This window comes from Lagenorhynchus albirostris, chromosome 20 (genome assembly GCF_949774975.1).
Source record: "Lagenorhynchus albirostris chromosome 20, mLagAlb1.1, whole genome shotgun sequence".
Taxonomy (NCBI): domain Eukaryota; kingdom Metazoa; phylum Chordata; class Mammalia; order Artiodactyla; family Delphinidae; genus Lagenorhynchus; species Lagenorhynchus albirostris.
In genome coordinates, this window is record NC_083114.1 from 5,707,618 (window position 1) to 5,733,976 (window position 26,359).

Here is a 26,359-nt window from a genome sequence, read left to right on the forward strand (position 1 = left end):
CATGTCTCCTTGACTACATAAGTTTTCAGGTATGTGGTGGAAATCCAAGATCATTCTTCATGGAGAAAGAAGTCCAGATCCCAGTTTATAAGAAAGTGTATCCATGAGACAAGTGTCTTACTCTCCCAGATAGGTCTTGAAGGTCTAACTCCTTCTTTCTCTTTTTTTCCCCCCTAGTGGACTCTGGTTGAGCTCTAGTGCTCACAAGTCATGAACCTTTCAAGACGGTCACAATTCAAATACTATGTTCCCAATTTTGGACCATGAGGTCTGAATTTGGGTCCTGAAAATACAGTTACAGTACACCTAGGCTAAATTCTTGTTGTCGCCCTTGACTGATTCCTTCATATTTCTCTCTTGGGAGCTGCCCTGAATAACGGGTACCTGGGGAAGGACAGTTCCTAGACGCCTGGTGCCTGGTGGAGACAACGGACTGACAAGAACATGGTCAGTGCTCTGGGGGAGAAGGGCTCTGGTGAGGCAGTGCCCTCCCCAGGCTGCAGTGGTCAGCCTTGCCTCTTCCCCTGAAAGCCCTCCAACCCACTGGCCAGCTGAGCCCTCAGGCATCCCCAATGAGCTCTAAAACCCAGAATCCAAGGTGGGCATCATTAAACTACCATCTCCTCTGAATTCTGGAGAATATTACTGAGCAGTTCTGTTCAAACACCTTTAGAGACCAGGTTAAAGTCCTGGCAAATGTAGACAGACTTGATTTACAGGGATGGTCAGCGTATGTCATACACCATAAAAGGTGTTCCCATTCAAAATAAGAATTTAAAAACTGTGCTTGCCAAACGAAATACATGCCTCCAGTTTCCAGTGCCCGGTTTGGAGGGTCCACAGCAGCATCAGAGGAAAGAAGGGATCTTTGGTAAAATTCTGCAAGCTTTAATGAATACACTCTAAGCCTAATTCTTGGTATCCCAGCTTCTTCCAAGATGAGGTTGTGTTCTGTGCCCTTGGCCACATGCTGTTTCTTCTGCGCATCTCCATGGGCAGCCTGAATCTCTCTGCAGTGGCCCTCCGAGGCTTCCTAAAACACACTGCTGCTGCCAATTAACTTAATTTTCTCTCTGGTCTCCTAATACCACATAATGAATAGACTACATTCTGGAAAATAGGTTTTTTTGGTATTTTCTTTTAAACCCCAGTGTCTGGTTAATCCGAATCCTTTTCTCTCTGTGTGTTCCCCAATGTTCAGACCCTTTTTGTTAATTAGCAGTGACAGATGACTCACAGGTCTTGCTGGCTCCCCAGAGGAAGAAAAAGCTTGCTTCTTCTATTGATCTCAAGCCCTTCAAGAGTCACCAAATGCTCCTGGAAGCTTCTGTCACAGGGAGGAAAGTTCAATCTGAAAAAACCTGGGCAGTGGTCCAGCCATCCCTCGCATCTGACAGCAGGGACAGATGGGCCTCCCACAGCTCGATGCTGATGGGGTTTTCAGGAACCCTGGCCATCAGAAAGAGGGAAACGTCACAGATTCAGCAAGGGCAGGGGCTGGCTGTCCAAAGCTGGGAGGGTCATCAGCTCAGCAAGAAATAAAACGGCTTGAAGGGAAGGAGGCCCAGAGAGGCCACAAGTGACCGTGTGGAAAGCAGAAATCAGTAATAAGCATCAAGATGAGGCACCTAAGGGACCAAAGAAGGAGAATTCTGGGTGGTAGAATGTTTAAGGGAGTCTGAGGCCTCTTACTCAATCTCCCTGAAATTGTTTACCAGATAGAACTCTCCAAGTTTTAAAGGGCCCCTGGTCAGTTGATGGGATAAAGAATCATCTGTGCATCACACTAAGCGAAGTAAGTCAGAAAGAGAACAAATACCACATATCACTTGTATGTGGAATCCAAAATATGACACAAATCAACATATCTACAATACAGAAACAGACTCACAGACATAGAGAACAGATGTGTGGTTGCCAAGGGGCAGGGGGGTGGCGGAGGGATGGATTGGGAGTTTGGGATAAGCAGATATAAACTATTATATGTAGGATGGATAAACAACAAGGTCCCGTATAGCACAGAGAACTAGATTCAATATCCTGTGATAAACCATAATGGAAAAGAATATGAAAAAGAATGTGTGTATATTTATAACTGAATCACTTTGCTGAACAGCAGAAATTAACACAACATTGTAAATCAACTATACTTAAATAAAATTAAAAAAAAAAAAGAATCATCTATAGAATTCAGAAGTTTTCCAGTCTGTACCTGAAGGCAGGAGCTCTTTTTCTGGCATGAACAAAAGACGGATCAATTATACAGAGAGTCTTGACGAGGTGAGATCCCAGCTTTTAGTAAACTTTAGGCTCTGTGGTTGATACCCTATCCAGAACACGAAGATAATTTTCAGTGATGCTTAAGGTCATACAATATCCTACCAGGTACTTTTTGGAATTTCTTAGTAGGCACATTTCTTCAAAAATCGCTTAATTAACAGATGGTATTGAAAAAAGAAAATGTTTTGCCAATGATGTACTTTTTCCATTTGGAGGGTTTGTGAAGTTTCTTTTTTTATTTATGACAACCATTAAAACTAAGTGTTGAAAAAAAAAAAAAGTAAAGGTAGAACAAGACCTGAAAAATCTCTGTATAATTAGAGTATTAAATCAAGATTTGCTCAACTAATGAGGCCTGTTCCATCTCATTTTAAGTGGGAATTTTATTCAACAAATAAAATACATATTTTGAAATATTATTTTTTCATTCTTACCTCAGTCTTTGTTGACTTTTATATTCACATGTTTTACTATATAGAATATGTAGGCAAAATGATACATGTATATTATTTATTAATAAATACATATACAAATAGTGGCTCTCTAGCCTCAAAATAGTTTTACTGGTAAAGAGTGCTTGATCAAAAAGGTGTAGTGGGGACTTCCCTGGTGGCGCAGTGGTTGAGAGTCCGCCTGCCGATGCAGGGGACACGGGTTCGTGCCCCGGTCCGGGAAGATCCCACATGCCGCGGAGCGGCTGGGCCCGTGAGCTATGGCCGCTGAGCCTGCGCGTCCGGAGCCTGTGCTCTGCAACGGGAGAGGCCATAGCAGTGAGAGGCCCGTGTACCACAGGAAAAAAAAAAAAAAAAAGGTGTAGCGACCACTGCCCTAAATCAGGGCTTCTCAAATGTGGCCGCACAGCAGACTCACACAGAAGGCATGTTAAGCCCAGATTTCTTGCCTTCTCCTCTAATTAGGTTCTCTGAGAAGTGGAGCCTGGAAATACAGTTTTTAAGCAAACTTCCAAAATGATACTTTTGGCACTGGTCTGAGGAGAAGCACTACAATACACAGTTAATAATAAATAATTGTCTCAACTCATACTTCAAGAGCCTAACAGACCTAGTTAGTGGCCAAAACTTTTATGGTTAGGAATGATGATCACATATCACAAGGAGAAAGGTGACAGTTTATAAAGAAATTATTAAACTGCCAAGTGTAACTTCCATATCAAGAACCATCTATCAGAATTAGAGTTTTCAACCTGAAGTTCGTGGGTTCCAAGGATGCACTTCAGGGCTCTGTGAACTCCCTGAATCTGCGTGCAAAATTTTGTATATAGATGCGTATGTGCACTTTCCTTGTGAAAAGATTTATAGCTTCCATCAGATTCACAGAGGGCTCCGTGGCCCAATTAAAGCTCTCAAATGACTGTTATCTTCCTTGGATGTTGATCAGCTAAAAACTTACATGCTGAAGATAAAAACTCATCATCTTCCCTTTCCAAACCAGCTCACCTCTTGAATTTCTTAGAAGCAAAACACCTTGGTGTTGGAAGTAACACCCTCTGCAAGTGTCTCTCTAAATGTTTCTGACAAATTGTTACCCATGTTCTGCTCAGGAACTCAAAAAAGAGCTTTGTTACACAAGTCACCTTCAGAAACTTCCAGCTGGGTTAAGCTGAAATAGTATTTTTCACTATTTTCGCCGCAGAGTGGGTCTTGCTCAGGTCCTGGGACCTAGAAAAACATGCTGAATGCCTTTCCCACTGGTCAGTTTTTCAGATATGTGAAGACATCCTGACCCACCCATCCCCCGCTTCGCCCAAAGCTTTGTTTCTTCAGAGGAGATGTCTCCCATTCCTCCTAACCCTGCGCAGGGTACTTCACTATACTGACAATTCCTTTTTTAAATGCTCTACGGTTTGCCAATTGCCCATGATTGAACATTCATATGATACACACTTAACTCCGGTCTCTCAGATTTGGACCTTTGATACTTACTACTAACACAGCTTTGTCCCACAAGATGACTGTGTGGTCGAGTGCTGGATGGCCTGGAAATGGGCAAGACTGGAAGTTCTGAAACTGGTGAGGGCTTCACCCGTTATCCCAGTTAGAAATGACGGGGAAGGAGGTAGGGGTAGAGAGTGGACAGAGCGGAGGTGTAGACGAGATAGACAGGCGGTAAAATCATAGGACTTGGCTACTGTTGGCACGTGGGAAAGTGAAGAAGCGGAGGGAGGAGGCGAGGAAGACACCACGTTGAAGGGGTGAGGTGAGGGGGGCAGACAGGCGAGAGACAAGGTGGGAAGACAGGCTGGCGCCCCATTGAACTTCAACACTGAAAAGAGGGGAGGTGGAAGGAGAGCGCCCGGGAAATGCAGAGTAGGTGAGAGCTGGAGAAGCGGGACAGAGCAAGGTCGGGGCAAATCATATGCCCCTGGGAGGCCAAGTGAGGTGAGAACCCCAAGGAGACTCCGGGTGAGAACCTGGGATACGGCCCGAAAGCTTCAGCTCTGGGTGTGGGACTGGCAGAGGGGTCTGGGAAAGTCACGAAAACGACCTCTGCAGCCCTCGCAGTGCTTGGTCCAAGTGCCCGGCCCAGACCCGGGGCTCACTACACATCCAGGTGAGGACTGAGTGACCGCGCGGAACTCGAATGAATGACCCAACCGCCCGCTGCAGGCGACGCACAGTGGCCTCGGCGCAGCGGAGGCGCGGGCGGGGCGGAGCGACCCGGGCGGCCAATCGGAGGCCGCGCCTCCGCCCCGCCCCCGCCCCGCCCCGCCCCGCCAGCCCCAGAGGCGCGCGCAGCCTCCCGTCTCCCGGAAGTGCGCCCAGAGCCGGCGCCGCGGTTCGAGGTGAGCGCACGCGGGCTTGACAGGCCTGGCCGCGGCAGCCCGGGGTCTGGCCTGGCGCCTCCCGCGTCCGCGCCGGACTCGGCCGGAACTCCGGGAGCGGCGGTCGGGCCGGCGGACGCGCGCCCGAGTGCCCGGGAGCGCGCGCGGGGACGCGGCGAGTGCGGGGGAGGGGCGACGGGGCTGTGAGTGGACTCTGGGGTTGTGGAGACCCGGTACCCCGGACCGGGCCCTGCGTCCCTGAGCCTGTGGGCCCCTCCGGACTCTCCGGCCACGTCTCTGGACTGGGACCGAAAAGGGGCCCCTCCCTCCTGCCTTCCCCCAAAGGCTGGAAGTGAGCCTCGGGAAGAGGGAACCCGGATGGGCTGATGCCCGGAGTCTCTTTCCCGGCGCTGTCGGCGTCGTGGGCGGAGGGTGGAGAACGCAGTGGGCAGCACTGCCCAGCGCCTGGCAGGCCTGGATCCCCCCTGGCCTCCGGGGCGCTAAATGCCTGTAGCTTCTCCTCCCCTCCAGCCCTTTGTGACAGCTCCCAAATCCGCCCCCCAGATTCAAAGGTTTGCAGCTCTCCTCCCCAGAGCACAGGCTTAGAGCCTCCTGGGTTTGAATTTGGCCGCCGCAGTGAGCCTCAGAGGTTGCCGATCTGTACACTGTAATACTCACCTTGCTGGGTAATTGTGAGGATTATAAACGACTTGAACTGAGCCTAGTAAGGAGCTGATGCATAGTGTTAAAGAAAAAGTTACTCAGAGACTCGTTAAAAACGGTAAGGCAGACTATTCAGGGGGGCTACCGTGGGACTTTGTGGTATTGGAGCGAGAGATTGAATACAACAAGGGCAACTGGAAATTTATAGCCAAGGGGTGGGGTGGGCTCAGTGGGTGGAAAATTACTAAGAGGAAACATCTGGGTTAAGGGGGGACTCTAGCTAAGCCAACTTGACCGGTTTTGTTGAAGGCAGGCCACGGCCATAAGGAATTTGAGCAGATACCAAGGGATGTTGAATTTGATCAAATGTCAAGTCTTGCTGACTCCCTAAACTGGAGTCAGCAAGATTCTTGCTAAACTGGACTGGAAGTGACAAGGACAGAGTCCAAGGGCCAGTCCTAGTCAAAGAGATGACTCAGTCAACTTCAGCTTGACTGAAGTTTGATTAAGGAGACAGTCTTTGTCAATAGTAGGTGCTCTGCAAAGGGTTACTTGTATATGAATGTATAGTAAGTATCCTTACCTAGATGTTCATTTAAAAAATCATTCTAATTTGTTATAGCTTTAATAAGTATAGCAACTATACATTTGGGATATCTTTAAATTTTTTTCATAACAGGAGCAGATTCTCATGAAGTCATTGGGATATCAATCTATAAAGCATCTATCAAGTAATTTAATTATAAGCGAGGCATTACCCCTACCATTATGTGAGAGTATAATTGCTGAAATTAGATTTAAATGTTTTATAATCTATAGTTTTCCCTGAAAGTCAGTTTCCCTGTTATCTAAACTGCTATCTTAATTCGGGAACTAAGTAAATGTGAATAATTCTACTGATAAGTCTCTTGCTATCTGACATCTTGCCACTTGTTATTTGAAACTCAGGATCCAAATAGATCTAGACAGTGAAGGATGTGTGTATATTTATTAAAAATTTTAACAGTTATTTAAAGCTTCTCATTTCTCTCTAAGCAGTGCTTTAGCTGTTTCCTACAAATTTTGATATGTTGTGTTTTCATTGTCATTCAATATGAAAATATATTTTAATTTCCTGTGTGGTTTGTTTTCTTTGGTCATAGGTTATTTACTATTGTTATTTAACAATTTCCATATATTGGGATAGTCTAGGTATCTTATTGTTATTGGTTTCTAGTTATTGATTTCTCTGTGGTCAGAGAATCTATACTTTAAGATTCCAGTGTTTTGAAAATTATACACATGGTCTGTTTTGACGGATGCTTCGTATGCACTTGAAATGAATGTGTATTCTGCAGTTGTTGGTTTATATATATATTTATATATATATAATAATTTTTTTTTTTTTTTGCTGTACGTGGTCACTGCTGTGGCCTCTCCCGTTGCAGAGCACAGGCTCCGGACACGCAGGCCCAGTGGCCACGGCCCACAGGCCCAGCCGCTCTGTGGCATGTGGGATCCTCCCAGACTGGGGCACGAACCCGTGTCCCCTGCATCAGCAGGTGGACTCCCAACCACTGCGCCACCAGGGAAGCCCCTGCAGTCGTTGGTTTAAATGTCAATTACATCAACTTGGGTGATAGTGTTGTTCAGATTTTCTATATCCTTACAGGTTTTTTTGGTCTATTTTTTCTATCAATTACTGAGAGAACAGTGTTAAAATCTCCAACTATGATTGAGGATTTGTCCCTTTAGACCTGATATTAGGTGCATACACATTTAGGTTGCTTTGTGTTCTAGATGATTTGACCCATTTATCATAATGAAATGTCCCTCTTTTTCTCTTTGTCATGAAGTCTCTTGGTCACATACTAATATAGCCATACCAGCTTTCATGTGCTTGCTGTTTGCATGGAATGTCTTTTTCCGACCATTTTATTTCCAAACTATCTGTCTTTATACATAAAATGTCTCTTGTAGACAGCATACTGTTGGGTCTTGCTTTTTTAAATTTGACAATCTCAACCTCATAATTCAAGTGTTTAGTCCATTTACATTTAATGTAATTATTGATATGGCTGGGTATTAATCTATCATATTGTCTTTTTTCCATTTGATCTTTCTGATTTTTATTCTTGATCCTTTCCTGTATATTATTGACTGTTTTTTAGTGTTCGTCTATTGGCTTTTAGCTATACCTCTTTGTATAATATTTTTACAGCTAACAGTATGCATCCTTAAATTATCAACATTTAACTTATTGGAATATACTTTAATATTGTACCACTTTATAATTCACATTTCTTATTTCCTGCCCCTCACTTAACACCTTTACATTTCCCATCTGTCACTTCACCTGACACTACTTCTTACTTCTAACTTTCTATTTCTGAATTAGCAGTTCATAAATGTAAAAACAACAGATTAATTCCATTTACCCTCTCCTTTGTGCTATTTTTATATCTTTTACTTCTAGTTGTCTTATGTTCTACTTATACTATTGTCTTCTTTGCCTTAACAGTCAGTTGCCTTTTAAGGAAGTTAGGAGAAATAAAAGCATAGTATCTTAAACCTATTCACCATGTATTTACCATTTCTGGAGATCTTCATTCCTTTCTGTATATATGAGTTTCCCTTAAACTGGAAGAATGTCCTTTAGCATTTCTTGTAGTACAAGTCATTGGTGAAAAATTCTCTTAGCTTATTTATCTGAAAAATGTCTTTAATTCTTTCTTTGAAAGGTGTTTTTGTTGGATGTGGAATTCTGGGTTGATGGTTCATTTTCTAGAATTTGCATTTGTTTCTTTTTATAATTTCTATTTCTCTGTAGAAAGTCACTATCTCTTCTGTCATAAAGACTATATTGTTTTTAAGTCCTCAGGCCATCTGAAGTTGGTTTCTCTTTACTGCTTTCCCTTGATTTTGAGTCACATTTTCCTGTTTCTTTACATGTGTAGTAATTTTGGATTGCATCCTGGATATTGTGGATGGCACATTGTAGACCCTAAGGATTCTATTACCTCCCTCTGAAGAATGCTGATTTTTATTCTAGCAGGCAGTTCAATTACTGACTGATCAACTTGTGTTGGCTTGGTTTTAGGGCAGATCTTTGGAAAGCCCAAGGTGTTTCCCAAATTCCTTTTTTTTTTGGCCATGCTGTGTGGCTTGCGGGATCTTAGCTCCCGGATCAGGGGTTGAACCTGGGCCCTTGGCAGTGAAAGCATGGAGTCCTAACCACTGGACTGCCAGGGAATTCCCCAAATTCTTCTAACTGGATCAGAATAGAGCAGTAGACTGGACCTCTTCTGTGGATCTTGTTGAAGCTTGGCTTTAAGTTTTTTAGGGCAGGTTTAGAGTAGGTCTTTCTCTAGAGCATGGTCCTTACTCCTAACATGTGGCCTTTCTGGTATCTCAGGATGCCTTGAGTGTTAATAAGGTCTCTCTCCTCTCAGGGTCAGAAACGCAAATGTCTCTCATCACTGACTGGCCTTTTGTATCCCTCTTTTGCTCCTTTAACCTGGTAGCAACTGCTCTCTGTTGAACCTTGCATAGTTTCACCCTACTGAGTGCAGCCCAGCCCTTGGCCAGAACTCACAGGGGGCCCCCCCGCACAGACTTCCGCCTCCACCCCATAGCTCCCTCCTCCCTGCTGCCGTGTTCTTCCGATCCCAGCCACTTCGGTAGCTCCAAATGCTGATCTCTGCCTCCTCAGTTTAGTGAGACCTCTGGTCTCTGCTTAAGCTCCAGCCTTCTGCACTGGGATTAGGAAATCCTCCCCCGGCAGACAGCTGGGATGATCGTGGCCCTCCTCACAAGCTTTTCTTCTCTCAGGGATTCCATTCTCGCCTTTCCGGTTGGCCAGTGCTTGAAAACAGTGGCCTCTTAGGTTTTCTCCAGTTTTGTCATTGTTTACAGTAGGTGGGCTGCCATGACCGGAAATAGAATTCCTGAATTATTGAGAACATATGTTGCTGTAGCACTCTGGGTGCTGCGTGAATATATGAATGAAATATATGGGTCTCTGCGTAAACAAAAAGTACAGTTAGTGAGGTCCACATGAGAAACATAATATTAGATCGATCCTTTTTACCTTACTCCTTCCTTTTTTGTACCCTTGAAAAAAAATGCTTTCTTTTTTTGTTTGTTTTATTTTTAAATGATGTTGTGATATAGGGTGGCTTGTTTGGGTGAAGTGGTGGGGGTGAAGACGTTGCTCTTACACCTCAAGGAAAAAGCAGCCATCAAAAGCTACAGTGTTGTACTGATCTCTGATTACGCCAGACACCCAAGTGATTGATTGTTGTGGTTCATTTTATGGAGAAATGATGACCTCTAGCTCCTTCATAATATTTAAAGATAGACCCAATAATCTAATATTAGGATTACATGCAAGAAAGCTAGCTAGAAATAGTGCATGCTCGTTTAAAAATATCTTAATATTAACTTTGCCATTTAATAGTTCTCTTTTCACTGTCTTAGTTGCTGCCTTCTGAATTTTGATACCACTCGCCATAAAAGAGTGATTACTTGCCTCAAGTCTGTAGGAATGTTGTTGAGGTAGTCAGTATTTATTCTAAACCTTCTTTCAGTCCAGTGTTGAAAATTTCAGTGTGACAGGTTTTTCATAAATTCCCAGTTTTCAACATGGCATTCAAAAGAGGTCACTTAGAAATTTCACTGCACCTTTTGGGGAAGAGTTCTCTTCAACCTCATATTTATTTTGGAAGCATCTGATCATTTCAGCCTTAGCCTTCATTCCTAGGGCTTCAAGGTCTTTGTTCAGCTTTATTTTTTGGTCTGCAGACACATGGATGCAGACATTGGAGTGTTTTGCAGAAGAGCTGTTTACTTGGAAACCCACAGTGAGAACGCTTAATGTGGTGCGTTTCATTTTTCTACTTGGTCTGGCCTTTTGAAGACCAAGAGAGAACGTTGTAAAAATGGTCAGGGTGATGATGACAGTCTAGATATGGTAGTAATGGTTTGCTCTGTGGCTTCAAGTTTACCATCTTTCAAAATAGATTAGTGTGTCCATTGATTTCAGAAGATGCACGGCTGCCTCCGAGGCTTCTCAGGCAGGGCGTGTGAATTTGTCCTTTCTGAAAGTGCGTCCCTCTCATCCGCATAGCATCACTGTCACTCCCCCTCCAGTGTCCCTGTGAGAGGCTCTGTGAAGACCTGGTTCTCCCAGGGACAACTCCATCCCAGAAGCACATCACCTAAAAGGACTTGCCAAGCCAGACGATGCCCGTGGAGCTGGGGCAGGCTCCAGTCCTGCCGCCGCCACTGGCCAAGCCCAAGGAGTCCGCGTTCTCTGGACCAGATGACACCCCTCGAGGGGAGCCCTCCAGCTCTGAGATTGCACGCCAGCTTTTCAGGCAGTTTCCTTACCAGGTGATGTCCGGGCCCCACGAAACCCTGAGACAACTTCGGAAGCTCTGTTCCCAGTGGCTGCAGCCAGAGGTTCACACAAAGGAGCAGATCCTAGAGATCCTGACTTTGGAGCAGTTCCTGACCATCCTGCCCGGGGAGATCCAGATGTGGGTGCGGAAGCAGTGTCCAGGCAGCGGGGAGGAAGCAGTGACCCTTGTGGAGAGCTTGAGGGGGGACCCCCAGAAGCTGTGGCAGTGGGTGAGCAGAGAGTTTTGTGATCTCTGACTGAAGCACAGGGCTCCTCTGGGGTCTTAGCAGGGGTGTTGTCTGTTTTTCTGGCACCAAATATGTAGGCTTTTCCACACCAACAACCAATTCGCTGACACTGTCTGGCTTGGCTCAGACCCCAGAGGATAAGGGCTAGTCCCATAAGACTGACCCCATTTCATACCCCATCACAAGCTGCAGGGCCCACCCGTACTTATGACCCACTGGCTACAAATTTGAAGGTTCCCACAACCCCCTCCTCGGGTTTGATCGTTCGCTACAGTGACTCATAGATCTCAAGGAAACACTTTACTCGTATTTTCCGGTTTGTTATAAAGGATATGATTGAGAAACAGCCAAATGGAGGAGATGGGGGTGGCACAGGGCATCTGCTCCCTCATCTGGGCACGCCATCCTCCTGGCACTTGTATGTATTCACCAGCTCAGAAGCTCCCTGAACCCCACAGGTTAGGAGTTATTATGGAGGTTTCATTACTTAGGCATGATTGCTTCATCATTGGCCGTTGGTGATTGAAAATCTCCAGCCCCTCTCCCTTCCCCGGAGGTTGAGGGGTGGCGCTGGAAGTTCCAACCCTCTGATCACCTGATTAGTTCCTCTGGGACCGGCCACCATCCTGAAGCCGTCTAGGGGCCACCAAGAGTCACCTCGTCAGCATCAACTCAGGGATGGTTGAAAGGGGCTCCTTCTGAATAGGAGGAGTTGCTCCCGGCACTCCTGTCCTTCAGGAGATTCCAGGGGTTTTAGGAGCACTTGCCAGGAACCTGGGACAAAGCCCAGTTGCACATTTCTTGTTATACTATCTCAGTGTGTCCCCATGCCTCACCTGATTCTAAGACTCCGACTCCCTGAGATTCTCCACACTTTTTATCCATTAGGGATTGAAGCTAAATCTCCCATCCCATTCCATCTTTAGAATGTTTGAGAAGCTGTTCCAAAGATGCCTGCCTTTTAATTGGTGGAGACTGTCCAGTAGAAACACAACATCAGTGGCCTGTCGGAAGGGCTCGCAGGCCATGGCTTCTGGCCTCTCTCAGGACGTTTCCTTCCCTGGTTCCTGCTGGACCAGAAGTAAATGCTCGCTTTTTTCTTTCCCTGCCCCATGTCCCTAAGGACTGCCTTACGATGCGTTCTAGAAGGTTAGCTTTGTATCTTTCAGAAATCCTTACTCTGGATCTTTCAGTAATTAGTACCATGTGGTCTCTAGATCAGCATCCAAGTTCTGGGACAGGAAGTCTTATCACAGAAGGCGGAGCCTGAAAGCTGCCCACTGGGGGAAGCGGAGGCCCATGTTGAAGTGCCTCAGGAGCTGGGGCTTCAGAACTCAGCCTGCCGGTCTGGGGAGCCACTGAGCCACATCGTGAAAGAGGAGTCCGACTCGGAACAAGGACTAGGTGAGGGGCAGGTGGTGTGTGTGGTGCCGTCTTGGAGAAATTGTGGGATTGTGGTCAGTAGGCCTAAGAGTGAATTGAAATGATGTGCCGCTTAGATTGGGGTGTCTCTGGGAAGTTCGGAAGCAGGGTAGACATACAGGAATCACTCTGATTTGGAGATTCAAAGGCTGCAATTTAAACCACTTATGACAGGGCCAGGCCTTTCAGATTTGGGTTCTGGGGAGGGAGGTGGGATGAGACACGGGTGAGGCAGCTGGGAAGGTAGGGGGAGTTGGAGTGGGTTAGGGAGGTAAGCACAAGTCTGAGATCACAGATGGCGGAACAGGCGTTGGTTCTAACGTGTGGAGGTTTGCACCTGTGCCCTCCGGCTAGCGGGTGACAGGACATCGGGATTCTTTAATCTTCCTGTCTCCGCCTTCAGCCCTGGCTGCCTCCCCACTTCCTGCCCGACCCGAGGAAAGGCTCATCAGAGACCAAGACTTTGGAGCCTCCCTTCTCCACACAGCACCTCAGGTGAGCGGGGTTCCCCTGCTTCTCGTACCCCAGAACCTCGCTCCGAGGGTCTGTCAACAGTCCGTGGATTGAAAAGGGAAGCGTTCTCAGAATCGGAGGAGAGAGGAAGGCCTAGCAAGGATGACAGCCATACATGTGGAATGAAACTCGAGTTTCAATATTTCTTTAAAGGCAGAATGTTTCCTAATTGTCATCTTTAATAATAGAATCTGGGCCCTTGAAGAAGTTGCTGTGATGAAGCAATCTTGTCTCCCTTTTTTATTACCTTTGGGTTATGCTGAGAAAAGACTGTTATTTCATTTCCTAGTCTAGGCCTCCACGTTGGGGTCGGTTTGTGATCTCGAATGTTATATCTAACGTGGGGACAGGTTATCCTCTCCCCCACTCACTTGTGGAGGTGTGACTGACAAACTATAGAGTGCACTTATTTAAAGTGTACAATTCGATCAGTTCTTGGACATGGTATATACAGATGTGAAGCCAGAACTGCAGTCAAGATAGTAAACATATCTGTCGCCCCCAAAGGCTTCCTTCTGTAATACCCTCCCTGCTGCTCTTCTACTCTCCCCCAGTCCTGAGGCAACTACTGTTCTGCTTCCTGTCACCATACAGTACTTTGCATTTTCTGGAATTTTACACAAAATGGAACCATGCCACATGTACTTCTTTGTTCTTCATGCCACATGTCTTTGTTCTTCTGCATATCATGTATTTTTCTTGCTTGCTTTTAATAGTTTCTCTCTGATTTAAAAAATTTTGACTATGATGAGCCTTGGGGTCATTTTCTTCATGTTCCTTGTTCTTGGGGTTCACTGAAGTTCTTGGATCTGCTGGATTATAGCTTTCATCAGATTTAGAAAAATTCTGGCCGTTATGTCAACTGCTTTTTCTGTCTCCCTGCCTTCTCTGCTTCTTTGGGAACTGTGAGAATAGCACGCATGTGGGACATGTATAATCTTAACATGTGTATATATACATTAGATCTCTTCAAGTTGACCCACAGCTGACTGATGCTCTATTCTCTCTCTCTTTTTAATCTCTGTGTTTTATTTTGTGTAGTTTCTAGTTTTATGTCTTCAAGCTCATTAATCTTTTCTCCTGCAGTGTTTTATCTGCTTTTAATCCCATCCAGTGTATTTTGCATCTCAGATGTTTTTCATCTCTAGAAGTTTGAATTTGGGCTTTATCATATCTTTCATGTCTGTACTTAATGTGTTCAGTCTTTCCTCCAGCTCCTTGAACATATGGAATATGTTTATAATATCTGTATTAATGTCCTTGTCTGCTAATTTATCACCTGTGTCAGTTCTGAGTCAGTTTTGATGGATGGTTTGATCTCCTCATTATGAGATGTTTTTTCCTACTTCCTTGTATGCCCAGTAATCTTTGATTGCATGTCAGGCATGGTGAATTTTACATTGTTGGGGGCTGCATATTTTTGCATTCCTATAAATGTTGTTGAGCTCTGCTCTGGGATGCAGTTAAGTTACTTGGATACAGTTTGTTACATGGCACCAGTGAAGCCTTTAGTCTAGGGCTAATCTTCCTCCTGTACTGAGGTGATACTATACCTTATGCTTCTTGATGGACAACGTTTTCCACTCTGGCTGGAAATATGAAGTGTTTCCAGCACTCTGGGGACTGTGCCTTCTGCTTCTTTCGGGGGGGGTGTCTTTCCTTGACTTGCGGGGGACCCTCTGCAGATCTCCAGAGCTCTCTCTGTGTGCAGCTCCCCTGCTGACAACTCTGTAACCCTCTTGGCCTCCCCAGACCCTGAGCTCCTTCTGCTGCTCTGGAGGCCCTCTCCAGGTGGTAAGTTTGGGCAACTGTAGGGCACACGGGGATCTCTGTTCTGCTCTTCCTAACATATATCGTCTGCAAATCATTGTTTCATATATCTTGTCCCCGTTTTTGGTTGTTTCAGCAGGGAGGTAAATCCATTCCCTGTTACTCCATCTTGGCTGTAAACACAAGTCTCAAGAACAGGTTTATCTTGATTATGTGGTGAACAACTCTGAAAAGTTGCATTTGATAAAAACGTTTTCTGAAGAACCTAGGGGCAGGACAGGAATAAAGACGCAGATGTAGAGAATGGACTTGAGGACACAGAAAGGGGGAAGGGTAAGCTGTGACAAAGCGAGAGAGTGGCATGGACATATATACACTACCAAACGTAAAATAGATAGCTAGTGGGAAGCAGCCGCATAGCACAGGGAGATCAGCTCGGTGCTTTGTGACCACCTAGAGGGGTGGGATAGGGAGGGTGGGAGGGAGGGAGACACAAGAGGGAAGAGATATGGGAACATATGTATATGTATAACTGATTCACTTGGTTATAAAGCAGAAACTAACACACCATTGTAAAGCAATTATACTCCAATAAAGATGTAAAAAACAAACACACAAAAATAGATAGCTAGTGGGAAGCAGCCGCATAGCACAGGGAGATCAGCTGGGTGATTTGTGACCACCTAGAGGGGTGGGATAGGGAGGGTGGGAGGGAGGGAGACGCAAGAGGGAGGAGATATGGGAACATATGTATACGTATAGCTGATTCACTTTGTTATACAGCAGAAATTAACACACCATTGTAAAGCAATTATACTCCAATAAAGATGTAAAAAAAAAAAAAGATAGCTAGTGGGAAGCAGCCACATAGCACAGGGAGATCAGCTTGGTGCTGTGTGACCACCTAGAGGGGTGGGATAGGGAGGGTGGGAGGGAGACGCAACAGGGAGGGGATATGGGGATATATGTATACGTGTAGCTGATTCCCTTTGTTACACAGCAGAAACTAACACATCACTGTAAAGCAATTATACTCCAATAAAGATGTTAAAAAAAATCAACTTTTTCAGGCACCTGTAGATCTTAATCAGAGCATTGTTTCAAACCTTTGGGGAGCTCTTCTTGGGACTTTCCTCGTGGGGTACTTGAGAGTGAAGGTGAGGACACAGGGAAGCCGCTGTAGATGTGTCTGAGCCTCAGCTTTCCAGGCTCAAAAGATTTAGAAACCAGAGTCCGAGCTTTGCAGTTTACCCCGGGCAGAGGGTGGGGAGGGGGCAGGGAAGGGATACAGCTTTTCAGTGACTCAAGGGTGCCCATCTTCCTGCTTTTAAGTACGCAGAAACCAAACTGTTAGGCAGGAGGCTCCTTGGTGAAAAAGATTTGGGTATTCTGCCAAATATCTCAGGTCGACGTGGAGGATTATTATTGCTTCTATAGTAAATACAGAGTATCCCTATGAAAAGCATATACAATTTATTAACATATTTTAACTAGCGGAGTTGAACATTAGCTCTACATTACGTGAGGACATTAACCATGACTTGTTCTGGGTAGCTTGCAGTCAGAATTCCAAATGCTCACCAGCAGCACCATATAAATGTATGTATATAAATATATGTAATGTATAAATTACCTATATATAGCGGATAACTGATTAACAGCTACTCACCCCAAACAAACAAAAATCATCCCTACCCGATCCCAATATCCCTCTCCCAAACTAACAACTATTTGCATCAGAAGGACCTCGATGTTTAATGGAGTCTTTTGTAACTAACTGAAGGGAATGTTTAAATACAGCATAAAGAATCATGTCCTCTGATCTGTTCCCTAAATTAGGAACCTCGAGAACAATGGCAGGGTATGAGGTCCACAGTGGTAGATGCCGTGACCGAGTCAGAGACAGTCTCACAGACTTGGGGTTGCACTGGCGCCGGCTCCTGTGTCTTCAAACCTTGGGAAGGGAACACAGCACAGACGCCTGTGTGCCAGTCAGTTGTGGCAGTGCCCCACAAACCCACAAGATGGTGCTGTTTCCACATGAAACTGAGATGATCTCCCCATCAGCTCTCATACTTCCATCCTTCCAGAATAGGAATTTGGACTTTTTTCTCCTCTTATAAAAATGACAGAAAATGAAGATGGCTGCAGTTGGTGTCTTGCCTCTTAAGTAAGGGGCTTCGTATGCATCCCTAGCTCCTGAGCAGCTCCTTGAGTAAATGTGTGGCTTTAATCTGGAAGCACGCCTTTCAGAGACTCCTGAAGCCTCTTTCCTGGGCTTTGAAAAGGCTGATGGTGGCCCTTGGGGGATTTGGTGGCTGTATTCCTTTCTGCCTTGTACTGTGCTGGGTGGCTACTCTCTTGGTGCCCACGGACGAGGCCTGTATCCGGCGAGCCAGGCCTCCAGGCAGATGTTACCACGCTTGGCAGCCCGTCCTTTTCTCTGCCAGTGCCGACGTGAGGGTCTGTGTGTTTTGACCAGGAAGACCGAGGACTCCTGTATTCAGCAGTGTTTGCTCAAGCTGGTTATTTCCAGTAGGCTGTTAAGGTAGCTTCCTTCACAGAAGATTAACAAAGTAAGTTGCTAAAAATTCCTACTTTAAATTTTTAAAAATTAAAATCCATATTTAAAATGTGGTTATAGTTAATAAACATATAGAGTTCACTTTTCACCTTTTCACTTTTTTCACCCTAAGAAATTTAATTCCTCCTTTTCTTTTCTTCTTTTAAAGCTTAGTATCTGCTAGTTAAAGAATTTTTGGCGTCTCCACTCTCTTTCAGCCATTTCCAGTCCCCTTAATGTACTGGGGGCAGAGTTAATGTAGAATGGGGAATGGCCTCCCTGGGTAGTGGGTTGGGTGTGATGGAGGGTGACTTCTCTTCTCATTCTTCTTCTCCTCACTTCTGCCGCCTGTGGCCTGGCTGGCCATTCATGACAATAATAGATGGTTATCAACTTTGGGGTTTCCGAGAGTGTGCAGGATCCCTGAATTCTCCCTGTGAACCTTGGGAGCCCGATAACCCATAGGCTGCATGTGGTAGTGATAATGAGAATACAGACCGCCTACCAAGCACGTGTTTGCTAAGGGCTTTGTTTCACCCAGACAACTTCTATTGAGCGCCTGCTCCAGCCTGGGCACGGTCTTGGGAACTGAGAGAGAACAGTGGAGGATCCTTTTCTCATGGTGCGAATGTGCTACAGAGGCAACTGTTCATTAAATACGTTCGTGAGTGTGTGTGTGTGTGTGTGTGTATACATATATATATATAAATATTTAATAAACTGTGGTGAATGCTATGAATGAAAAGTAGTGGGTGCTTTGAAAGTAGCTCACACTTGGTTACTTCTGTTAAACCTCCAGACAGTGTTTTGAGTCTAGTACTATCATTAGGTGAGGACTGAGGCCCAGAAAAGTTTAGTAACTTCCTCTAGATCACGCAGCTGGAAATGGCAGACCTGGGACATGAATCCCAGTGCGTCTGACGCCAGTGACTGCGCTGTTCATCACTCTGCTGTACAAACTGAGTGTCTAACAGTCAGCCTCCTGGTGGGGAGACTGCCATTTGATTCACAGAAGTTGACCCCAGCTCCATGGCCTTCCCAGCGTTGAGTCTCCAGGCTCAGTTCCATAGGATTAGAAGGGCATGTTTTGGGCGTCCTCAAGGGACAGCTTCCCTAGGGAACCCCTCCATTTCCCACTCACTGGGGGAAACTGATCTGCTGTTGGACCTGAACTCAGGACCGTCGGGAGATTCGAAGTGTGTGTGGCTGCAGCATTTCTGCTCCGCGGCCGCAGTCTGTCTCACAGTGAGACTCGCAACTCGCCTGATGTCATCCTTTACCCTTCCCACCCCTTCACTGATTTGCACTTGCTTTTCCAACAAATACATTTTAAAATTTCTTTCCTTTCCCTCTTGAGTTTCCAGACTTTAATGAAATATGGGGAATATCGGGCCCCTGCTGCTCAAAGACCTCTCTGATAAGCACTGAGAGAGTTAAGCAAAAGGCAAGTGGAGAAAGGGCTCCTGCCTTCTCTTTCTTCTCCACTCGCAAAAACAGGCAACTTAAAAGAAAATACGGAACTTAAAACCTAAATGTTTTCTAACCACGGCAAGAAACACTGAGGCAGACCCTGTCGATTTCCCATTGAAGCTCCTCCCATGCTTTCTCAGACCATCTGATGGCCAGGATCCTGAGGCCCATTCCTTTCTTCTCAGCCTCCCACAGGCAGGGAAGGAGGGTTCAGAAGCCTTCCCTGGACTCACAGCATTGTGTTTTTCTCTAGGAGCAGTGGAGGCACCTGGATTCCACTCAGAAGGAGCAATACTGGGATCTCATGCTGGAGACTTATGGGAAGATGGTCTCAGGAGGTACGGGCATGGGTCAGCCTGATGGAAGGAGACATCTTCCGTGTGCTGTAGGGACAGCCGCACTGCTTGATGTTCTCTGGGTGAAGGAAATCCTTAGAGACGTGGCTGGGAACTGCGGAGCTGGAGGTGGTTGAGCTATAGTGACAGCTCCCCGTATTGGACGTGTTCTGTGCGCCTGGCACTGTTGTGGCTCCTCATGTACAGTAACTCCCCTCATCTGTGAAACGGGTGATGGAATTCCCATTTTAAGGTGGTGAAAGTGAGCATCAGTACAAGTCATTTGCTCACGGTTACGTAGCTCGTAGGTGCTGAGTTACGACGGGGCTCAGCGGTGGCCGACCATGCATGGCCTTTTCTACTAATCACAGTCCCAGCCAACCACGCGTGGGGTCCCAGTCACGACCCTCGCACCAGCCTGCCAGGTGGTCTGACTCCTCCCTCTCAGAATCTTCTTTTTGTGGCCTTCACCACATATCCTGGGTTTCTCGTGAGTACTGGTGTCTTAGACGCTCCGCACATCCTCAGCGGTCTCCAGAGCTTCCCTAGTTCCCTTTGCACTCAGGGCCCTCCTTCGAGCAACACGGCTTGGTCCCCAGTGCTCCCCATTCATCCAGGCCCACAGATTATCTCTCTCTGTACCAGGCATTTCCAATCCCAAGCATGACCTGACTGATCCAGCCGGGTTTGGGGCAGAGCTGACAGGACCACACCTACACATCAGTGAGAAGATCCCAAGATCCACCTGCATAGGTGAGTGATCCTCTACTGGTCCAGAGCCATTGCTGATCTCCAGTCATTATATTGGAGGTGGTGGGGCAATATCCGTACTTGGTTTCTATTACATTGGTTCTAACCGGCCGTGATCTGGTCAGTCCAGTTTGAGTACCAAGGTGGGTCTCGTCTCTGACTATTGGGCTGTTGACACATATTTAACCATGGAAGAAAGACCCCGCATCCGATCTGTTGCCTCACTCTTGCCTGTTTTGACAGCTTTCTTTCTTAGAATTAGGGTTAGTACAGTTGAGACCAAAACAGATATGGGTTGAATTCTATTATTAAAAAAAGATTATCTAATAGGCCACTATTATCCTTCCTAACAAGAAGGTTCAAAGTAACTAGACTTTTCTTACTCTGGTTATGGTGAATGGTAACTGACCCACTCTCAACAAAATAAACAAGACAAACAGAAAAATATGGTCTAGCTGATCTCCATGCATCTAAGTCTCATTAAACAGAAGCAACATCAAATACTTCATATAAATCACATTATTTTAAGACTGGTACGAAGAAATATGAACTTGTTCTGCTGTAAAACAGTAATTACCCTTTGCATTCTACATTCTTTAAAAACATTGCAGTTATGTAAAATCAACTGTCAAACATTCCTACACACACACACACACACACACACACACACTCTCTCTCTCTCTCTCTCTCTCTCTCTCTCTCTCTCTCTCTCTCCCTCAAATCTACAGAAGATCCCAGAACCATGGAGGAATAAAAGGACCAAGGATGGGAACTCTATGACAGGCCATTCTTTCTCCCCAGTAAGATCTGATTAATTGTTTCCTTCGCTAATGTATCAATACCACAGAGAGAGCAAGCATCACATGAGACATACGGTTTTAATTTTAAGCAATATATTTACCATAATACTACTTCACAAGGATTCCTTTGGAGCAGTATTTTTTAAACTGCATTTTGTGACCAGTTAGCAGGTTGTGAAAATATTTTATAGGGTTGCAACCAGCATTTTAAAAAATGAAATGATAATACCGAATAGAAAATATCAAAATATATTTCGATATAAAAGTATTTCTTATCGTGGGTAGCAGACAAAAAAAAAAGTTTGAAAATGCTGCTTTAGAGGTTGTTGCAGTAGGATTTTTGTTTTAATAGACTTTATTTTTTAGAGCAGTTTCAGGTTCACAGCAAAATTGAGAGGAAGGTACAGGGATTGCCCCTGTACTCCCATGCAGTAGGATTTTATTTGTGATACCTTGCTCACTCTATCTCCATATGGCAACATTCTATTTTTTTTCTTTCCCGTCATCTCACCTGCTGACATGGTCCCATTAGATCTTACCTTGAACCAGACTGTGGAGAGTGTATAAAGCCGGCCTGCCTTGATAAGGGAAAGAGACGCCATTGTAGGTTCTTGAGAGAGGATTTGTGGGGAGAGAGGCTGAGGAAGCAGCCACGTGCAGGACAGCCCGGGAGGGTCCCCTTGGAGGAGGGGAACCCTGTGGGCAGCCGACGCAGGAGTCCAGGTGTGCAGGGACGAGACAGTGATACCAAGACAGGAAAGGACTAGTCCGGTCTCAAAGGTACAAGAGTGAGCAGTCTGCCAAATCTGGACTCAGAGCAGGGGGCGATGTCCCAGGAGAGGGTAGATACGCTATTTTGTTTGACCATATGGAAGAACAGCTCACTGTTAAAGAAGGTCAGCAGGTGAGTAAGCCTCAAAAAGCCTCATACTCATACCTCTAATCAAATTCCCAAAGGATTAAAATTATATATATATATATATATATATATACAGTTGACCCATGTATAGCAAAGGTTTGAACTGTGCAGGAACACTTATGCTCAGATGTTTTTCAATAAATTTGTACACGATCCGCATTTGGTTGAATCCACTGATGCAGAACCTGGATGCTGAGGACTGACTATAAAGTTACACTCGGAAGTTGACTGCACCAGGGTGGGTGCGCCAAACCCCTCGTTGTTCAAGGGTCAACTATGTTTGGAAAAATGGTTCTTAAGTAGTTATCAGGAAAAATACTGCAAGAACAGTAAAAAGGTTTGAAAGAAGAATGTTTCATCAATGTTGGGTCTGTAAATATTAAGAATATATCATTTTAAAAGGGTAAACTCATTACCACAGTGGGATACTGATATAACAATAGATGCACAGGCCAATGGAACAGAAGACAGAGCCTGGGAACAGAGGCTGGTCTATAAAGGACTTTAATATGTGATGAAGGAAGAAGCAGAACAAATCCACGGGATGAGCAAAATAAGGAAAAAGACTGGGAAGAGGAATTAGCTTAAATTTTATGTATGTCATATACCAAAATAAGTTGGAAACAGATGAAAAAGACATAAAATATGAAAATAAAATAATAATAGAGAAGAAAACGGGTAAATGTTTGACTCATGTCAAGCTGGGGAAGCTTTTTATAAGTATAAAAGCAACGGAAAAGAATCATTAAAAGATTAATAGATTTGACTGTATTTAAAAAGAAAGAGACTACAACTCCTATACATAAAAATAACCCCAAACAAAATTAAAGTAATAACTAAACGGTGAAAAACTCTTTTCACGAACATGACAGATAAGTGATTATTTTTCTTAATATAGAAGGAGTTAATGCAAGCTGATAAGAAAAAAAGTGACTTTCCCAGTAAAAAAAAAAGTGGACAGCAGTCTTGGAGTATGAAAAATAACTCATAAGTGTGAAAAACTTTAATAACTAAAGAATTAAAATTTATACCAATGAGAAGCCATTTTTCACCAGCCTTAATGGCAGATACTTGAGACACAGTCAGTGCTTAGGTATTGAACACTCGCCTCCTCTCTGCCCAGCCTCTCAGACCCGAGGATGGATGGCAGAGTCGTTGCGGAAATCGATTTGCCAGTAGGTGTCAACAGCCTTAATACCATTCATGCCCACTGACACAGTAATTCTACTTTGAGGAACCTCCTTTAAGATATTGATCAGAAATGTGGGCAGAATTTATGAAGAAAAAGGCTTATCACATATTATTTATAGTAGCAAAATATAACAAACAACTTAATTCCCATAGTAGGAGAACTCTTAAATAAATTATGTTTCCTCTTATGTGTTTATTATGACGTCTCCACAGTGGGCCATTATTCAGCTCTTTAAAATGATATTTATAAAGGCTTCTTTAAAGAAAAGAGAAAGTACCTTTGTCATCTGAGAGGAACATGTTATAAGGCTCTGAATTACCAAGTTCAGGTCTGGTTCTCTAGCAGATTCCGGTCTCTAGCTGATAATTTGAAAGACACTGATATAGGAAAGAGAAAGGCAAGCAGCTTCTTTAGATCTACAGGAATAAAGTAATTTATAAAAGTTGAAGATAAATTCTACCACTAAAATAAAAATCTTTACTACATGCATCATTAAGTAGTAATAAGCAAAAACCCAAGTTATGATGAGAAAAACAAACTTTAACTGTTACGTGACATAATGAAGCACAAGTGAATGCTGGATTCAAGCACAGACTGAGGGGTTCGCTTTTACACAGCAGTCTCACTGTGCATCACAACCACAGTAAAATGACACGTGGTTGCATTTCATGAATTTTGGGGTGACTTGTGAAAGGGAGAATCCATGTGGAATTGATAAGTACCACCATCTACAATTTAAAGGCTACAAAGCCAGAAATAGAACTGTTTATACAGTATGATATCGGTTGTGTCAGAAAAAAGCACATACATACATATGTACATACATACATATGTATAAATTAGATAAGACTGGAAGGAAATGTATACTCATAGTTGTTGCCTCTGGGTGGTATAATTGAGGTTGATTTGGTTTTCTTGTGTATGCTTTTCAAATTGTTTTTAGTGATCATATTTATCTTTTATATATAATTAGATAAAAACCAATACGTTTTTAGAGTAGTACTCTCATATACTAGACTTGTTTTTCCTGGGCTTAAGAAACTTGCTGCTTCTTTGTGGGGGTGGCCACTATGGCCTCTGGGAGCCATCCTCTGCTGTCAGTTGTTCTCCTTGGTTCCAGAGCTGAGTCACAGCCTGGACACACGTGAAGTGAGTGCCAGGTGCTCAGGCTGGACAGTGTTTTTCTTCACTCACCGATGCCCTCTTGGTAAAAAGAATTAATGTTTTGTGATGACCCTCTCTCTGACACATGAGTTGCAAAGCAGGGCAGACCACTGATTGAGCTGCTCCATATCTTCTTTTTCCTCTCAGGGGACAGACAGGAGAATGACAAAGAGAACTTAAACTTGGAGAACTACAGGGACCAGGACCCTCAAGCCTCAGGAGAGCCTCCTCAGACTTCCTTGAGTGGCCTCTTCAGCAAGGATGAGCCGAGATGCTTTGGAGAAGGAGAGAATCTCCCCGAGGCCCAGGAGAACCTTCATGGTGAGGGGACAGGGGCGCAGCTCTCTCCCCGAGAGAGGAATTCCGGGACACAGCTGGGTCAGCATCTGCCACCTCTTCCCGGAGAGCCGTCCATGCCATGGCTGGAGGGGAAGAGAGAGGCCTCCCCACGACGGCAGCCGAGAGCCCCCATGGCCCAGAGACTCCCTACCTGCAGGGAGTGTGGGAAAGCCTTCTACCGGAATTCCCAGCTGGATTTTCACCAAAGAACTCACACTGGAGAGACGTACTTTCAGTGCCCCACCTGCAAAAAAGCCTTTCTGCGGAGTTCAAACTTCGTGAAGCATCAGCGAATCCACACAGGCGAGAAGCCCTGCAAGTGTGATACGTGTGGGAAGGGCTTTAGCGACTTCTCGGGGCTGCGCCACCACGAGAAAATCCACACGGGGGAGAAGCCCTATAAGTGCCCCATCTGTGAGAAGAGTTTTATTCAGAGATCCAACTTTAATAGGCATCAGAGGGTTCACACAGGAGAGAAACCATATAAGTGCTCCCGCTGTGGGAAAAGTTTCAGCTGGAGCTCAAGCCTTGCCAAACATCAAAGATCCCATTTGGGAAAGAAGCCCTTTCAATAGCCAAGCTCTGTGAGCCCATGTCTGTCTCCTGGTCCATTTAAAAATACTTGGCGGGCTTCCCTGGTTGCGCAGTGTTAACAATCCGCCTGCCAATGCAGAGGACACGGGTTCAAGCCCTGGTCTGGGAAGATTCCACATGCCGCGGAGCAACTAAGCCCGTGCACCACAACTACTGAGCCTGCATTCTAGAGCCCGCGTGCCACAACTACTGAAGCCTGTGCACCTAGAGCCCATGCTCCGCAACAAGAGAAGCCACCGCAATGAGAAGCTCGTGCACCACAATGCAGAGTAGCCCCCGCTCGCCACAACTAGAGAAAGCATGCGTGCAGCAACAAAGACCCAACGTGGCCAAAAATAAATAAATTTATTTAAAAAAATAAAAAACAAACTTGGCTCCATCCGTAGAAATTGCATCTCTTAGAAAATATCCCTGTTGTCTCATTTTTTCATGGATTGGAGAGGAGAGACTGGGACATGGTTTTAGACGCGGAGGATATCTTGGCCTCGGGATCGGATTTCACGCAGGTTGACTTTCTTGCTTCTGCATCAGGAGGAAGAAAAGTCTTCACCTTTCAGCTCATCTCTTCTCTTGGACCCCTTGGGGAAAATGTGTCACTTGGAGGTCCCATTTTAGGAGTGGTCTCTGGGAAGGGTTTAACTGGATTAGCCGCAGCTGCTGCTGGGAAGAACCTCACATCCGCCCTTTAGAACTGTGGTCCGAGAGCAGGTCTTCTGTTCCAGAGGGGGGAGCGTAGAGGCCAGTTAGCTCAGTGTGGTCTTTGTCATAAAGGTGCAAAGCTAACTCCAAGCTTCCCTTGTTTTCAATAAACTTGGTGGTCACTCCCTGTCTTGTCTGTGTCTGCAGCGTCCACTGTGTGCTGACTGGAACTCACAGACCCTAAGTGGTGGTTGAGCTCCTAGATCAGCTCGTACAAACCCACCAAGTTTACCAGCCAGCAGAACAGTGATGGGAACTTGCTAGCCTGGTGCCCCGGTGAGAGCTTGGCCAGTGCAGGGCACTCTGGTGTCCTCTTTCCGTGCCCACCTCCCACTTGCTCTGGGGCCTCAAGTTGCCCCTCTTTCTCCTGGCGTCCCCCTTAGGCCATCCATCATTTTTGCCAAAGTGTCCTGGCCTCTAAAATAATCTTCCTTCTCTCATTTTGTCTGTACGTGTTAGGAAGAAATCAATAGTAT

General features: G+C 45.2%; 1 protein-coding gene across 7 annotated transcripts; it reads left to right on the top strand.

Moving 5' to 3' along the window:
- Positions 1 to 5,068: 5,068 nt before the first annotated feature.
- Positions 5,069 to 26,008, top strand: ZNF18 (zinc finger protein 18). Of its 7 annotated transcripts, none has more exons than XM_060132973.1 (7): positions 5,069 to 5,083; positions 10,856 to 11,335; positions 12,571 to 12,757; positions 13,179 to 13,270; positions 19,345 to 19,429; positions 20,072 to 20,179; positions 24,399 to 26,008. In XM_060132973.1, exons 2-7 carry the CDS (start codon positions 10,949 to 10,951, stop codon positions 25,163 to 25,165), a joined length of 1,626 nt encoding a protein of 541 aa, XP_059988956.1. In that variant the 5' UTR covers positions 5,069 to 5,083; positions 10,856 to 10,948; the 3' UTR covers positions 25,166 to 26,008. The 7 variants fall into 7 exon arrangements, with proteins under 7 accessions (XP_059988956.1, XP_059988959.1, XP_059988952.1 ...); XM_060132976.1 differs by having other exon boundaries at positions 5,078 to 5,083; positions 11,099 to 11,335; XM_060132969.1 differs by lacking the exon at positions 5,069 to 5,083 and adding an exon at positions 5,144 to 5,843 and having other exon boundaries at positions 10,833 to 11,335.
- The last annotated feature ends 351 nt before the right edge of the window (positions 26,009 to 26,359 follow it).

Excerpts from the sequence above, each read along its gene's own strand:
- ZNF18 (XM_060132973.1), top strand. The coding sequence starts at position 10,949 with ATGCCCGTGGAGCTGGGGCAGGCTCCAGTCCTGCCGCCGCCACTGGCC. Across the intron at positions 12,758-13,178 it reads CGACTCGGAACAAGGACTAG|CCCTGGCTGCCTCCCCACTT; the intron begins GTGAGGGGCAGG and ends CTCCGCCTTCAG. Across the intron at positions 13,271-19,344 it reads TTCTCCACACAGCACCTCAG|GAGCAGTGGAGGCACCTGGA; the intron begins GTGAGCGGGGTT and ends GTTTTTCTCTAG.